Raw genomic sequence first — 14,170 nt, forward strand, 5'->3', positions numbered from 1 at the left:
AAGCAATGAATCGTTCAACATCTTCATTGTCGGTTAACAAATAAACTTTACCTTTTCTCTGATAAGATAGCCTAAATCCACTTAGATACTCTAAATTTAATTTCTTTGCAACACGTAACATTAGAGTTTCATAAGTTAACTTTTTTAATGACAGTTTTAGTTGAAGATTCATGGGTAAAGGCACATATTGTAAAACACCATGAACATTCTCCTATGACCCTCCAAAACACAAATCTATCCAAACATGATCAACATTAGATGATTTCATTTTACAAATTGTAAATTAATTTACTAAACAAACGGGCTATAAACTATATATCATCACTAACTTAGAGAAAAACATACCTTTATTAAGTTGATAGTTGATAATTTGGGAGAGAAATCATTGAAAAATTATATAGAAATAAAATTATGTAAAAAAAATTAGAGATGGGAAAGGATGTCGTTGGATATAAGAACGGATGTCGCCAGAGAGAGTGATAGATGGAGATGGAATGAATTGTGATTTAGGGATTTAGGTTATGAGTTGCTGCTGCTGCGTTGTTATATACCCAAAACATTTGTTTTGCGAAACTAAAACTTGTTGCGAATTCGAAAATCTAGTTGTGAATTTGAAATTCAGTTGCGAATTTGAAATTCCGCGTTGCGAATTTGACTTTTGTATTGCGAATTTGACTATCGCGTTACGAATTTGACTTTTGTGTTGCGAATTTGACTATCGCGTTGCGAATTTGACTTCTGTGTTGCGATTTACAAATTCGCGTTGTGAAATTGAAAACTGAGTTGCGAAATTAGAGTTCGCGTTGCGATCTTATTGGTCATTTTGGCAAGTATAAAAAAATTTAGTTAAAATCATATATTATAAGGTATTTTCGATCACTGAGGTTATTTTCTCTTTATTATTTTACGGGTAGTATCTTCTAAAATGCCAGAAACTATACAATACTCAATTACTATAAAGGAATGACATTCTCGTAATGATCCTAGTGTTCGGTAGGACGACATCAAGGTGTAATAGGGATCAAGCCACCTTAGTTTTGTAAAACTATTCTTTTGATCGTTATAATAAAAAAAACTTTTAGTTAATAAAATGATAATATTCACTTTGGCCCCCAAATATGGTAAAATGGTTATGTTTGTCCCTAAACAGAAAACTTTTTGCTTAATAAATTGGTGAAATTAGTCATTGCCTCCCTTGAGAATTTATAATTCAGTCTCAGTCCTCTAGTAATTTTTTTTTCTAATTTTTCTCCTAATGTCCGGTAACTTTGTAAGAAATACTGTAGGTTCTTGTTATATGAAAAAAATTACAGAGTAAATTGAAATTGTAAGAAATTTTACAGTTGTAGGAAAATTAGAGACAAGGGTTAAAAGTGGCTTCTTACTAATTTTATGATTTGATAAGCAAAATCTCAAGAGCCCAACACCTACGACTTAACAAATTGGGCTCTATGTTATAAATGCTTTTAATTCACAAAATTTTAGTTATATATTTCTTGAACCTAGCGAGTCTAGTGGTGTTAGTAGTAAAAATGAATATAGTTCTTAAAATTTTTGATTTCGAGTAATTATATCTATAAATTGTGTGTGTTGTGAACGATTAAAAATTATTATAAACAAATATTGTCTTGAAATCGCTCCATCAAACTTATTTAAAAAAAGTTACATATTTCTTTTATTCTATTAAAAATATTTAAAAAAATAAATAAAAATCAAATTTATTTGAACGGAAAATGTAATTAAAATAAAGTTTTGTGTCAACGTAAATATCTTCTATTATTTGTTATACTTGTTAACCAAATAACTAATACAAATAATGAGTGAAAACTGAAAGCCACTCAAATGAGATAAAAATAAACCTAATCAATCGATTAAAAAACATAAATAAAATTAAGAACTAACGTAAAATTTTATGTTAGTAAACTCTACTGGTCTTTGTACAGGTTTTTTTTATTTTTATGGTAAACCTAGCTTTTCTTAAAGTTGTTTATTTTCCAATTTTGTTTTTATCTATGTGGAAATATTACAAATTTATTTTAACGTTATGTCAGCGTTTTATTTTACACGATTTAACGAAAATTAACCCCACATAGATAACAGTGTTAGTAATATGTCAAAAATAAATAAAAACTAAAGTTTTATCTATATCAAATTAGAATATATATATATATATATATATATATATATATATATATATATATATATATATATATATATATATATATATATATAGTTATACATGTGATTATAATTCATTTGTAATTTTGATATTTATTTTAAAAATAGACTTAAATATTAAATATATTTTACGTAAAATTAAAATTTAATCGCATTTTATAGTTCTTAGGTATAAATTTCATCAATAACCATGTTATATAATTATTCATTTATGGTTTACTTTTTTAAATTTTTTTAAAAATTTATTCAATTAAAACACAATTATATTTTGTTATACAAATAGAAACCGCTAATTTTATTAAAAATAAATTAAATATCTAAAATTACAATGAAAATTTATAATTAAATGTAAACTAAACATATAATTAAGATATTTCTTATAACCTTTTACATAAGAAACTAGCCACCTATAATCATTGATGAACCATACACATAAAATGTTAAAAATTTATAAAAAAAATTCAAATAAAATATAAATACGAACAAATCTAACTACATCGACAAACAAATCATAATAGGAGATCAACCTAATGAAATATCACCAACAATCGTAAATCAAAATAGAGTGTTGTGAAGAAATTACCGAAGGTAAACCATGTATTCAAATTCAATCTAATAGTCCAAAATAAGAAATATCAACATAATAACAAATAAGTGTCATATTAATCAGTTAAGATGACGTTAATTATGACTATTAGAAAATTAAACAAATAAAACGGTCAAAATGACCAACACAAAAGATCTGAACTATTCAATAAAAATAGAAAAAAATATGTCATAAAAATAAAATTATTAATAATTAAAAGAAAACCGAAGACGCGATTTAATAAAATAAGGTGTAGTGTAAGAAAATCTAAGCAACACAATTTTATTTCCGAATGAGAATTCTTGCATCACGAGAACAACTTGGCCCACAAATATCCAACCACTAAAAATACAGTGGGAAAACAAACACAACCTTCTTTATTCATCGTATAGAAATCGCCCTAATGGAAATGACTAAATGGCCAAAACAAGGCCCGGCACAGACTTCCCAACCCTGTTGGAAAACCTGCTCTCCCACACCGAAGTGCAATGCACAGGGGTAATCTCATCCGTGGATGAAGAACCAGAAGAGGATGGCGGTGATGATGATGAATCGTAGCTGGACTGTGGGGATTGGCTAGAGTTTCCAATGCGAGTGACAGTGAGAGAAGTGTTGAAGTACTCCCTCACTTGTGTTATTATCCCATCAGAGACGGTCCAGGCATGCACCCAAGAGATGGAACGCTTATGATCGCAGCCTTCCACAACGACGGTGGAGCCGAAGGTGGTGAGTGAGAGAGGATCGACCTCGAAATGGAAAGTTTCTTCCGGTGAAGCTCCGGTGAGAAGGCGCATCATAAACTGGTACGTCGGGGGGCCATGGAACCACCACTCGATGTCGGGGGCAAGGATTCGGTGAACGGCTTTCACGTCTCGAGTGTTTAAGGCATCGTAGAGGGCAAGAACCACGTATCGGTTCTTGTTGGATTCCTCCAGAATTGCATCCTTTGTGTTGGCCAGTTCTTGATGGAAAACGCCCTTGGGGGAAAAAAGTAAAACAAGGAGAAAATTATACTATAGAGAGACTTGTACGAAAACTTATACTAAAGACCAGAAACATCATTGACGAGTTCTTGTGTGGGGATGGAGTGGGGTTTATATAATGAAACTCGTATGGTAGGCTGTGATTATCTATATTCATTTTCTTTGTATGGTATTGAATTACGTGGCAGGATCATAGTGGTATATGCACTATATATTGGAAGGAGTTGGTCCCAAAGTCCAAACAGCTCGACAAACTAGCTGCAATGGAAATTAAATTGACAGGTGCCCAAATTAAGCAAATGGAAATCTGGATATACTACTTAACTTTTCAATGAGTTACATACATCCTATGGAAAGAGATATTCCATGTAATGAATCATGTTCATTGAACTTGGTGTGGTTTGTAAACTCATTGAGTGATATAAAAATATTGTTCTTTTTAAGACATTCAGTTCGTGTAGTTATGTCTACATGATGTATATAAATTGTCAATAAATTAAAAAAAAAACTCTTAAAAATACTATCTTATAATCACTAAAAAAAAACTCACAGTAGATTGTGTTATTGAGCTGGCCATGGTTAGTTTTGTTCAAGATATCAATCTTGTTATGATTTTTCCCCCTTCACTTGATTTTGAGAAAGGTTTGATGCTTAAATGAATCATGAAAAGATTTTAGTGGTCAACAAAGCTACGTACCTAAATTAGCCACAAAAAGACTGCACCCAAACTGTGAAAATTTGTTAGTAAAAAATATGAAGAGTGCTGAACTGAACGTTCAACGAACCGTTCATGAACCGTGCGGCGGGAAGTTCGTTTATGTGCGTTTATTTATTAAATGAATGAATATGAACAATATTTTTTGTTCGTTTAATTAAATGAACAAACATGAACATAGGTCTCGTTCGTTCATTTACGTTCGTGAACGTTCGGTTATGTTCGTTTGGTTATGTTCGTTTATGTTCGTTCGATTATGTTCGTTTATGTTCATTCATTTATGTTTAACACAATCTTCTTAAATCAATTTTGGTGACCAATTTGTAAGTATCTTAAAAATATTAATCTGATATTCTGATGACCAACTCCATAATTAACCCAATTTTATTTGGAGATTAAATCCAATATGTTAACCTGTGAGGCACCTCGCACTTATATTCATTTCTCCTTTTTTTTCCCAAACCTTATTGTTCACTGGAGAGTGGAGACGATCTCTGAAAGATTCAAAACAAGTTATATTATAGTGCAATATGAAGTTTTACAGGTTTGTTTTCATCTCTTTCTCTATTTTATTTGACTTAATAGTTGATATGTAAAGTTATTGTGTGTATCTTCACATCTAAAACTCAAGAAAACATAATACTTCTTTCTAGAAATAGATGGGAAGATAAAGGTAAAAATCGGAAATATATGAGCATCAGTAAAAAGAAAAATATATAGAAGTTGCCAGAAAACAAAACAAAGGTTTCTATGCAATTTATGAAAAAGAGTGTAATAGGAAAAATGATTGTTCATATGTAATCATGGAACACTAAGATATATGTTATAGCGTTAAATTAAAGTCGTGTGAATCATTTAATATCTTTGTTGATAAATCGGGCAAAATAAACGAAAGAACACAAGAATTTTAACGAGGTTCGGCAATGTGCTTACGTCCTCGGTGCCTAGGCGGCGCTAGAAAATTTTTATTCAATGATAATAGGTTTAGGTTACATCTCTATTTATAATAGAAAACCCTGGTACATAATTCCAAAATTAACCCTGTACCGTACCGCAGGGGCGCAGCCCCCGCACCCCCAACCCACATAATCGTAACTCCCTCTACGAGACTTCCTTTGTAAGGAAAGTTGATGTTCGTTTCGCTCACTTCGCTCCATCCCCTGTCCTCTTTACCGGTATATTTATGAGTCATATCTTACAATCTTTAAAAGATCAATCGAAATATTTGATATCTTCAAACATTTCATCACTGCTAATAAGCTCTTACGCTATTTATCACTGTATATTTGGTTGATTTGCATTGTCGACTATTTTTCATGAAAGAACAATGGAAGTTAGGGTCTCCAACGTTTATGTTCGTGTTCATTTATGTTCGTGTTCGTTTATGTTCGTTTATGTATTAAATGAACGAACATGAACAAGTTATATTCCTTAATAAACGAACATGAACAAAAAAAATTTGTTCGTTTATGTTTGTGTTCGTTTATGTTCGTTTATTTATTAAATGAACGAACATAAACATACATTCGTTCGTGTGCATTCGGGGCCTATTAAGAATTGTGATGGGCAGAATGGTGTTAAACAATCTTGCCACAAAAAAGTCAATTTCTCCTCGGTGGTTGAATCTCTTTTGTCGCCACTCATCTTTTTTTTTTATTTCACCAATGTCATTCTTAAAGATTGCTGCATGAATCTCTTTGACGTATTTCTCAAAATAATTAAAAGGGTAAACTACACTATGACCTACTAAACTTTAGGCTTTATATTCATTTTAATGTTGAACTTTAAAACGCTTCAAAGTAAACATTGGATTTTAGTTTTGGGTTCAATTAAAAATTGAACCGTTAAATTCGAACGATTGTTTTTGGTGCTAACGTGTAATGATATAGAAGCTTAAAAATAATTCTTGATTCCACGTCATCACTTTCTTTATCAAAATTAGTTTTTTCTACTCATCTTCATTCACTGCCAGAAATTGTTATTCTTCGACGTTTTTTGCGGCTAATTTAGATACTGATGACTTTGTCTCATATTACTCTATTGTTTTATTATTTTAGAGTTTCCTAAAAGTTCTTTAAAACTCACAAAATTAAACTCACAAAAAAAATATCATTTTGGGGTTGGAGAACTTTCTTGAATTTGAGGAGTTTGAAGTACGTGTTCAGAAGTCCAAATAGTAAAAAGTATTATTTCAAAAAGACAAACAACATAACTCAAAATTAACCTTATCTGATAATTTTTGGATGAGATTGGAACATTAGAACGTCAAATGTTTATAAGGACTTTCATAGATTTTAAGTGAATTCCGTGAAAAATCATTACAATAAAAAGAAAAAGAGGAGACATGCAAACATTTTGATAGCGATCTCGTCACAAACAACTATCAATGATAGCGATGATGACCGAAAAATAACGGTCAGAGGAGTTGATGATTTTATGCAATTTACATAGAAACGTTTTATTCAACAAAATAGATAATAAAAAATAATAACCACCTCATTGTGTTATTAACGATTTAATGAATCAATACCCTAATTGAACCTAAAATCAAATTTCAACATTTACATAGAAACGTTTTAAAGTTTAATACTAATATCAATGTAAAATCTAAATTTTAGTGACTAACCATGCAATTTACCCTAATTAAAAACATGTTTCTACCTAGTTTAATTTAAGAATTTGTATTATAAAATGGTCGCGAAATATTAGTCTATAACTGAATCTTTTTGGAGGAGTTCATCCCCAACTATGTCATCATAACTATCACAATAATAAAATTGATGAGTTCAAAAATAAAATCAATATAATTATAAAATAAGGACAAAAATAATAATTTTTATTTATTGTAGAGGATGATTAAAGACAGACGAAAAATTTTATATTAGAAAATAAACTTTTGAAATTTTAAGAGGGAACAAATTATAATACTCCATAGGATGAAAACAATTTTTCAATAAAAAATATATGATAATTTTAAATATTTAAGAGTGTGATTATCTCTGCCCATTCCTTCGATCCTTAAGGATGACCCCTTAAACTAGGGTCAATGGCAAAAGAATGTAGGGTTAACGGCTTTTCGAGGTGGGTTTGAGGCCGAGAGTGTATTGATTGGTATTTAAATGAAAAGAATTAGGGTTGGGATGGCCATTTTCATGTATCCACCACCGACAAACTTGACTTTGATGATATAATCTATATTGTCAAATTATGCCACCTCAATTTTTACGCAATGCCTTTGTAAAATGTGGCCTTCGATCCTTTTGACAGACAAAGCACTAAATAAAAATAAACCGAAAGGTAAATTGGGAAATGAGTCAACCCTAAATTTTACGTCGGCTTCTAAGGAGGGAACATGTTAATATATAATATTGTTTCATACTTAGGTCACTGAGCAACAAAAGAATTATTTTATGTATTTTATATATCATGATAAATGGGACAACCACTACACCACATGCTCTGCTGATTCCAGATGTCAAACTATTTGGTTTTTAGCCTTAATTTATTATATGATATTAATTTCATGTTATTCCATTTTTTAATAGTTTAAGATGATTATATAATAATATCTGTTTAGATTTTTTCTTAATTGCTAACAACATGCACTCTGCTTTGAACTCAAAATTTCTAGAAAAAATTACTCCCTTTAATCATTAGGGTCATTTGATGAATTCTATTCAACCTTTTGTTTTTAAATATTGTTATTTAATATGAATATCATTCATTATAAATATATTAATCCATTTTAATATAAAAGCTGCAATCCTATCTCTAGTTTTTCTTTTAAAGTATCACTATTATTTTCTTTTATCATTTACATTTTTTTTAGATTTAAATAAATATTTTTTTCACTTTGATTTCTTTATTTTCGTATATTCTTACAACATTTATTTTTATTTATCTTTATGGTACGATTGTCCGTATGTTTTTATGATACGATTTTGTTTACTATCATGATAGTGAGACATGTCGTGTTGCATTCATTAAGGTGCACCTATTGATTAGGAAAGATGACGATCTCGTATAGTTAGATCTCTTTATGTGACCGTGTGTCAATGCATTCAGAACTGTTTGTGAAATAATCTGTCAAATTGGTTCCCTCAATCACCATGCCTACCTCAATATTATTCTATGTCTGAATATAGACATGAAGATTATTGAGTTAGGTTTTTTTGAAGACGAAACATGTATTCAAGGGAATGTTTCAGTTTTATTTTTCTTCACTCCCTTTAATTTTCTATGTTAAAATTGTATTTTTCGTATCTTATCTCTGTATTTAATGAAAATCTATTTTTTAAAAATGAATATCATTTATTAAATTTATAAAAAAAATTTAATATCCAAGTATTTATATAATGTAAATAGATAAATATGTAGTGTTTAAACTTAGAACCTCAAGGAATATCAACAAATGCCTTGACTACTAAAACCGCTTGGTTCATACTAAAACATAAATATTATTATTTTAATATCCTTCGTGAAACTTTTATTTTATGTTAATAATATAAAAAATAATAGTTCATCTTCAAATAATCATAAAAAAAAGTAACTCATGCCAAAATCATAAAAATTAGGGAATCACTGTGAGAGATGGTTAAAGTAACTTCTACCACGTCATGCACTATATACATATATATATTAAAGTAAATTAATTTTTATGAGCTATATTATTAAATTAAACGACACCAAACTCAACAATAACATTATATTTTTTTTCCTGAAAAAGAAGACAAATACCTTAAAGTTGTGTTTGGTATAACCGAAAATTGAAAGGATAAAAGAGGAGGAAAGGAAGGGGGAAGAAAATTTGTTTTAGTATAATAGAAATTTAGAAAGAAAGAAAGAAAGAAAGAAAGAAAGAAAAGAGGAAAGAAGGTTTTCCTTACTAAGTATTATACATATAATTTTCTCTTCAAAATATGGCGGAACATGAGAAGGAAGATTGAAAGTAATTATATTTTAATAATAATATTATCAAATTGTCCTTGATATATATATATTTGAAAAATCTACCTTTATTATTGAAGAACTGTTGATTTTTCTGTGTAAGTTTAACGTGTTGATATGTCAGGAGTTGGATCCGGTAGTGATAAAGAAGAATACTATGTTGATGGATGCAATCCCGGTTCGACAGCGAGTGGCTGCTTGTATTTGGAGTTTGGCAACTGGGGGGCCTCTTAGGCTGGTTTCGAAACATCGGGCTCGGAGTTTCAACTTGCCATAAGCTGGATTTGGAGGTATGTTCAGCCCATGTTTCTTCCATGGCCTGGTGAGAAGAAAATGAAAGAAATCGAGGAATTCAAGTCGATATCGGGGATTCCAAATATAGGGGGATCGCTATATACAACTCTTCTTATTCAATTACGCTCCAAGGAGTGGTCGATCAAAAGGGAATTTTCAGACATGTTTTGTATCGGATGGCCTGGGTCAATGCCTAATGATCAAGTTTTCAAGTATGCTTTGCTCCAAAGGCCGATAAGTGGGGCTTCAAGAATGTTTGGAAATTCCGGGTACTCTTTGATAGACCGGCTTTTGGTTCCTTGCATCTTAGCATGGTTTCAATTGAAAAAAAAGGGTAAACTACGAAGTTAGTCACCCAATTATTTGGGTGATTCTATTTTGATCGGTCAACTATTTTAAAAAAATAATAATAATTAACATTACATTTTGATTTCTTTTTATCAGTCAACTATTTTTCTTTTCAAAATCATAATTTCGTTTTGATTTCATTTTGACCACTCGTTAAAAATTAACAATGATATTGACATATCACCATAAAATAATATCACATCATCATTGTATGATACACTTGATAAAGCTCTCAATCTATGGTTCGCTTACACAATTATTGTATGATATCCTGGGAATTCAACAGACTAGTAACATCGATAATAAATCACCAGCTACATATGCATTTAGTGATTATGCCCAGGATACTCGATCAAAAGATGGAAATACAAAATAAGGTGAGAAAACAAAATGCATACCGAAGGACTCTGTGACATTATCTCCTCAAAAATAGCATAGGTAGGAGAGAGAGATCAGTTGATGCCATGAAATGATGGCAAGACAGCAATGAGTGGATCTCCATACCCAACAGCATCTGTTACAACACGGTTGAAACAAAGACAGAGCTCAATGAAAATCAACTTTAATCTGACATCATCATATGAAGGGATCTAGACACTAGAACAGAAATAAATATAAAATTCAGATAATACCTCCATCATCGAAAAGGATCTTTAAGACCTCTCCATCTATATCTGACTGTCAATAACACAAACCATTAAATACTACTTAAAAAAGAAAAGAAATATAACTAACAAGTGAAAATAATTTGAATTCACCTTAACAGGAAGTTCAGTACCAAATTGATCCAAGAATCCTATCAGTTGTCCTTCTTTGACCAAATCACCCTGCAAGTATTTACAACTAATAAGGATCAAGAAAAGCCAGATGAAATTACAAGGTCATGATAAACATTAACAATATTTGTATTCAAAGAATGTGTTAAATGTTTTAGGTCATAACATGCAATTGAGACTGAAACTAGTACCTCCTTGCAGATGTGAGGTTGCCTTTTTCCTTTAACTGTTCTACCTCTTCGGAATGTACCGACCTGTAGTAAAGTGATGGAACTTAAAAGCGGCGTTCAAAGAGATATAAATTAGAACATAACCCTAGCTCTTGATAAACAGCACGTACAATGGGAGAAGGTACTAGAACATAGTTGCTAGATCCAGAAGCTTCCAAAGCAGCTAACTTGGATGACTTCCCAAAGGCAACATTTTTGAATGGGGTGGGCTTCTCAGGGGAGGGTTTCGGTGCTGATGGGGCCAGGGCAGTAGCACCTGCTTCATTCATTGGTTCAGTTGGAATTGGTGGAGCTGTTGTAGGTGAAATGTTGGACATGGGAGCTTTTGTGGCCCCAACATTCCGCTTCAGATGCATTTCAAAGTCTCCAATCTGTGGCAATGAAACATATAACTGATTCAAAAAATATTATATTTGTGGGAAAATGCATAAATAAAAGGAACTAAAAACCTGAAGATGGCTAGCTGCACTGAGACATATCTTTAGAGAAAATTTTCAGGTTAATCACATAGGCATGTGGCTAATTTAAGCAGAAGCATGCAAGCATATGAAATGACAAGAGAAATGGAAGCTACCTTCATTTTCAGCTCTGCAATCTCAGTCTCATCGCATACCTCCAGTACCAATGCCTGACAGTTAAAAAACTAATATGTTAATTATCTAACCAATAGAATAAAAAAAGTTGTGAGCAATGACGAGCAATGATGTAAAAGAGTCAATTTGCTGTTCTAAAAATCACCTCAAATCCATTTGGCAAAGTTGCATTCTGTGAAGATTTATTCTCCGATGAGCCTTGGGAGGTGCTATCTAATGGGTGGCAAACATAATTAACAACTTTTAGCATGCAAAACAAGACAAAATGCTAAGGTCAATGTAACTATATAAAGGTTTACTTTAAAAACCATCTTCCTTTAGGTATAAATTTTTTTTTTTTGCTTTCGAGAACAAGTATAAATCATTAACAATGAAGAGCCAACTTTTATTATCCAACGACCCAAATGCAATGATGATTAGTTTTATCACTGGAACATGGTTCAACGGCAGTTAAATTATAATTAATATTTTTTTTTTGAAAATGGGGATCATCAGATAAAATATAAATCATAAGTCAATATAATGTCACCATTTGACTTGTCCGTGACCGTAGTTTCAGATGTCTTAGCTGATGACGTTAAAGTTACAATTCGTCTTGTAGAAGAATTGTTATTCCCGCCAAAAGTCAAGCATGGGACACATGATTTTCTTGAATTTGGCCAGAAAATGGAAGACACATGGAAGGTACTGGACCTTTCAATTCTGCAATGAGCTTGTGAAACAGCACCTACAGAATCTAAATTTCAATAAAAGCATATGAACTTTAAATGCAAAAAGAAAAAAAGGCATATATGCAGAACATACAATTGCATACGAATTGCAACCATACTTGGCTACGTAAAGAAATTCAAAGCCTAAAGAAATGAATGCCAATAATAAAAACAGATAAGCCTGCAACAGATTATATTATTTGTACCAAGGACACCACTTCACAGGTTATTTCAGTAGAAACGTTGATCTTACGAAGTATCTTCACTAAAAAGACACCCAGAAACAAGAAATACAACATTCCTATTGTGAAAAATGTTCAAAATACATTGAATCTGTTGCTTGCCAGTTAGAGGGATACATAGTTCACTAGGCATTTTACGAATGAAATCAGTACCCACTTTGTCTTTTTCAGTTCGACAATAGAATCAATCAATGAAAGAGCTCAGTCTTTACTTTCGGACAAGTCTTCTGAAAATTTAGAAGACCTATAGAGTAAGATAATGTGCCAATTTTATATTTCTACCTAAATAATAAAACCTAAATGAAAACAAAGACATTTCGGGAATAACTTCCACAACTTCTATTAGAAACTCCCAAATATATCTATCTTTCTTTCAAATTTTAATTTATGGAAATTAGACTGATAAAGAAAGCGAGTTTAACATCCTCAATTGATATTCACAGCATGAAAAGAACAAGAAAATAGGGAAAATAAATAAAGCAGATATACGCAATTTTTGGAGCTAATTTCAAATTCCTCAACGTCGAAAGCACTATAATTTGCAGTAAAAAGTACACAACGAAGAAAAAGTAAATAAACTCACTAGATCCAAAATATATGTAAGAAAACTCAAATATTCAGAAATGTCAGTTCATCCTTTCTTTTCTTAACTCGTTTCCATTGAAACTAAACAAAACTCAACCAAAGAAGGACAATGAATATAAAAAGAGAATATAAATGAGAGAGAGTTACAGTGAAAGGATCGGAGAGCAGCGGAGGACTCCATTGGAAGAGGAAAAAAAGAGCGAAGTGGAATGAAGAGGGAAATGAATTAGAGAGAGGGTTGGTTAGCTAAGTAAGCAGTTGGTGCAATGAAAGATCGAGAGAGAGCTTCGAAATGTCCGCCTCTGTCCTCAGTTTCTCCACTTCTCCCGGACTTCTCTAACATGCGGCTCTAGTGTTGTCCGCCTAACGCTGACATGGCAGTATCTTTCAAAATTTTATTTGCAATTCCGGTTTAATCACAACCAACTGGTGTCTTGAAGTCAACAACAAATCTGTAGTTGAATGTGACACGACAGTGTAAACCTGATTAAATGTAATTAAAAAGCCTAATTAAAGTGTAATTATACTTAGGGTAAAGTATGCATTATAGGTATTGTTTTGTCTAATCATTTAACTATTAAAAGTTGTAAAATGATCACTCGATTATTCATATGTTTTAAATTCGTTCTTTTTTTGTTAAAAAATTGATAACGATCTGATTCAGACGTTAACCTTAGGATAAACTCATATTTTATTGATGTCTACTTGCACAACCGTTGTTTTCAAGTATTGGCTAAAAGATATAATGTTTCAAGTACTAGCTCCACGGCGTAATGTAAATAGAGTGTCGATCTACAAGATACATCTCAAACGATTCTAGGATCAAATTATATCATATTTCAGTCAACAGATTAACGTTAAACTCAGACGACCGTTAATTTTTTTAATAAAAATGACAAATTTAGAACATATAAATAGTAATATAATAATTCAACAAAACAGTTCTCTATAGTAAGTGGATAATTGTACTTTACTTTTATAAT

General features: G+C 31.3%; 3 protein-coding genes and 1 long non-coding RNA gene across 6 annotated transcripts in view; 2 read left to right on the forward strand and 2 right to left on the reverse strand.

The window, feature by feature from the left end:
• LOC120162310 lies at positions 1-10,666 on the forward strand. The gene is made up of 3 exons (XR_005519542.1): positions 1-12; positions 6,617-6,619; positions 10,434-10,666. It is a non-coding gene; the product is annotated as an uncharacterized LOC120162310 (long non-coding RNA).
• LOC120162308 (senescence associated gene 20-like) lies at positions 3,144-3,816 on the reverse strand. 2 transcript variants are annotated; one of them, XM_039172476.1, is made up of 2 exons: positions 3,307-3,816; positions 3,144-3,276 (listed from the first exon to the last, which is right to left on the reverse strand). In XM_039172476.1, the coding sequence occupies exons 1-2, from the start codon at positions 3,559-3,561 to the stop codon at positions 3,178-3,180; spliced, it is 354 nt and encodes a 117-aa protein (XP_039028407.1). In that variant the 5' UTR covers positions 3,562-3,816; the 3' UTR covers positions 3,144-3,177. The 2 variants fall into 2 exon arrangements, with proteins under 2 accessions (XP_039028407.1, XP_039028406.1); XM_039172475.1 differs by having other exon boundaries at positions 3,144-3,816.
• On the reverse strand, positions 10,264-13,508 carry LOC120162304 (biotin carboxyl carrier protein of acetyl-CoA carboxylase-like). 2 transcript variants are annotated; one of them, XM_039172470.1, is made up of 9 exons: positions 13,335-13,508; positions 12,180-12,386; positions 11,796-11,863; positions 11,632-11,685; positions 11,168-11,428; positions 11,019-11,081; positions 10,810-10,878; positions 10,684-10,729; positions 10,264-10,565 (listed from the first exon to the last, which is right to left on the reverse strand). In XM_039172470.1, exons 1-9 carry the CDS (start codon positions 13,366-13,368, stop codon positions 10,504-10,506), a joined length of 864 nt encoding a protein of 287 aa, XP_039028401.1. In that variant the 5' UTR covers positions 13,369-13,508; the 3' UTR covers positions 10,264-10,503. The 2 variants fall into 2 exon arrangements, with proteins under 2 accessions (XP_039028401.1, XP_039028402.1); XM_039172471.1 differs by having other exon boundaries at positions 12,180-12,377; positions 13,335-13,507.
• Positions 13,325-14,170, forward strand: part of LOC120162307 (LOB domain-containing protein 21-like) — a 20,884-nt gene continuing 20,038 nt past the window's right edge. The window contains exon 1 of the mRNA XM_039172474.1: positions 13,325-13,335. The gene's annotated coding sequence lies outside the window, so the exon portion shown is untranslated. The remainder of the gene's footprint in view (positions 13,336-14,170) is intronic.

Source organism: Hibiscus syriacus, unplaced genomic scaffold (assembly GCF_006381635.1).
Source record: "Hibiscus syriacus cultivar Baekdansim isolate YM2019G1 unplaced genomic scaffold, ASM638163v2 tig00111402_pilon, whole genome shotgun sequence".
In the NCBI taxonomy this organism is placed as follows: domain Eukaryota; kingdom Viridiplantae; phylum Streptophyta; class Magnoliopsida; order Malvales; family Malvaceae; genus Hibiscus; species Hibiscus syriacus.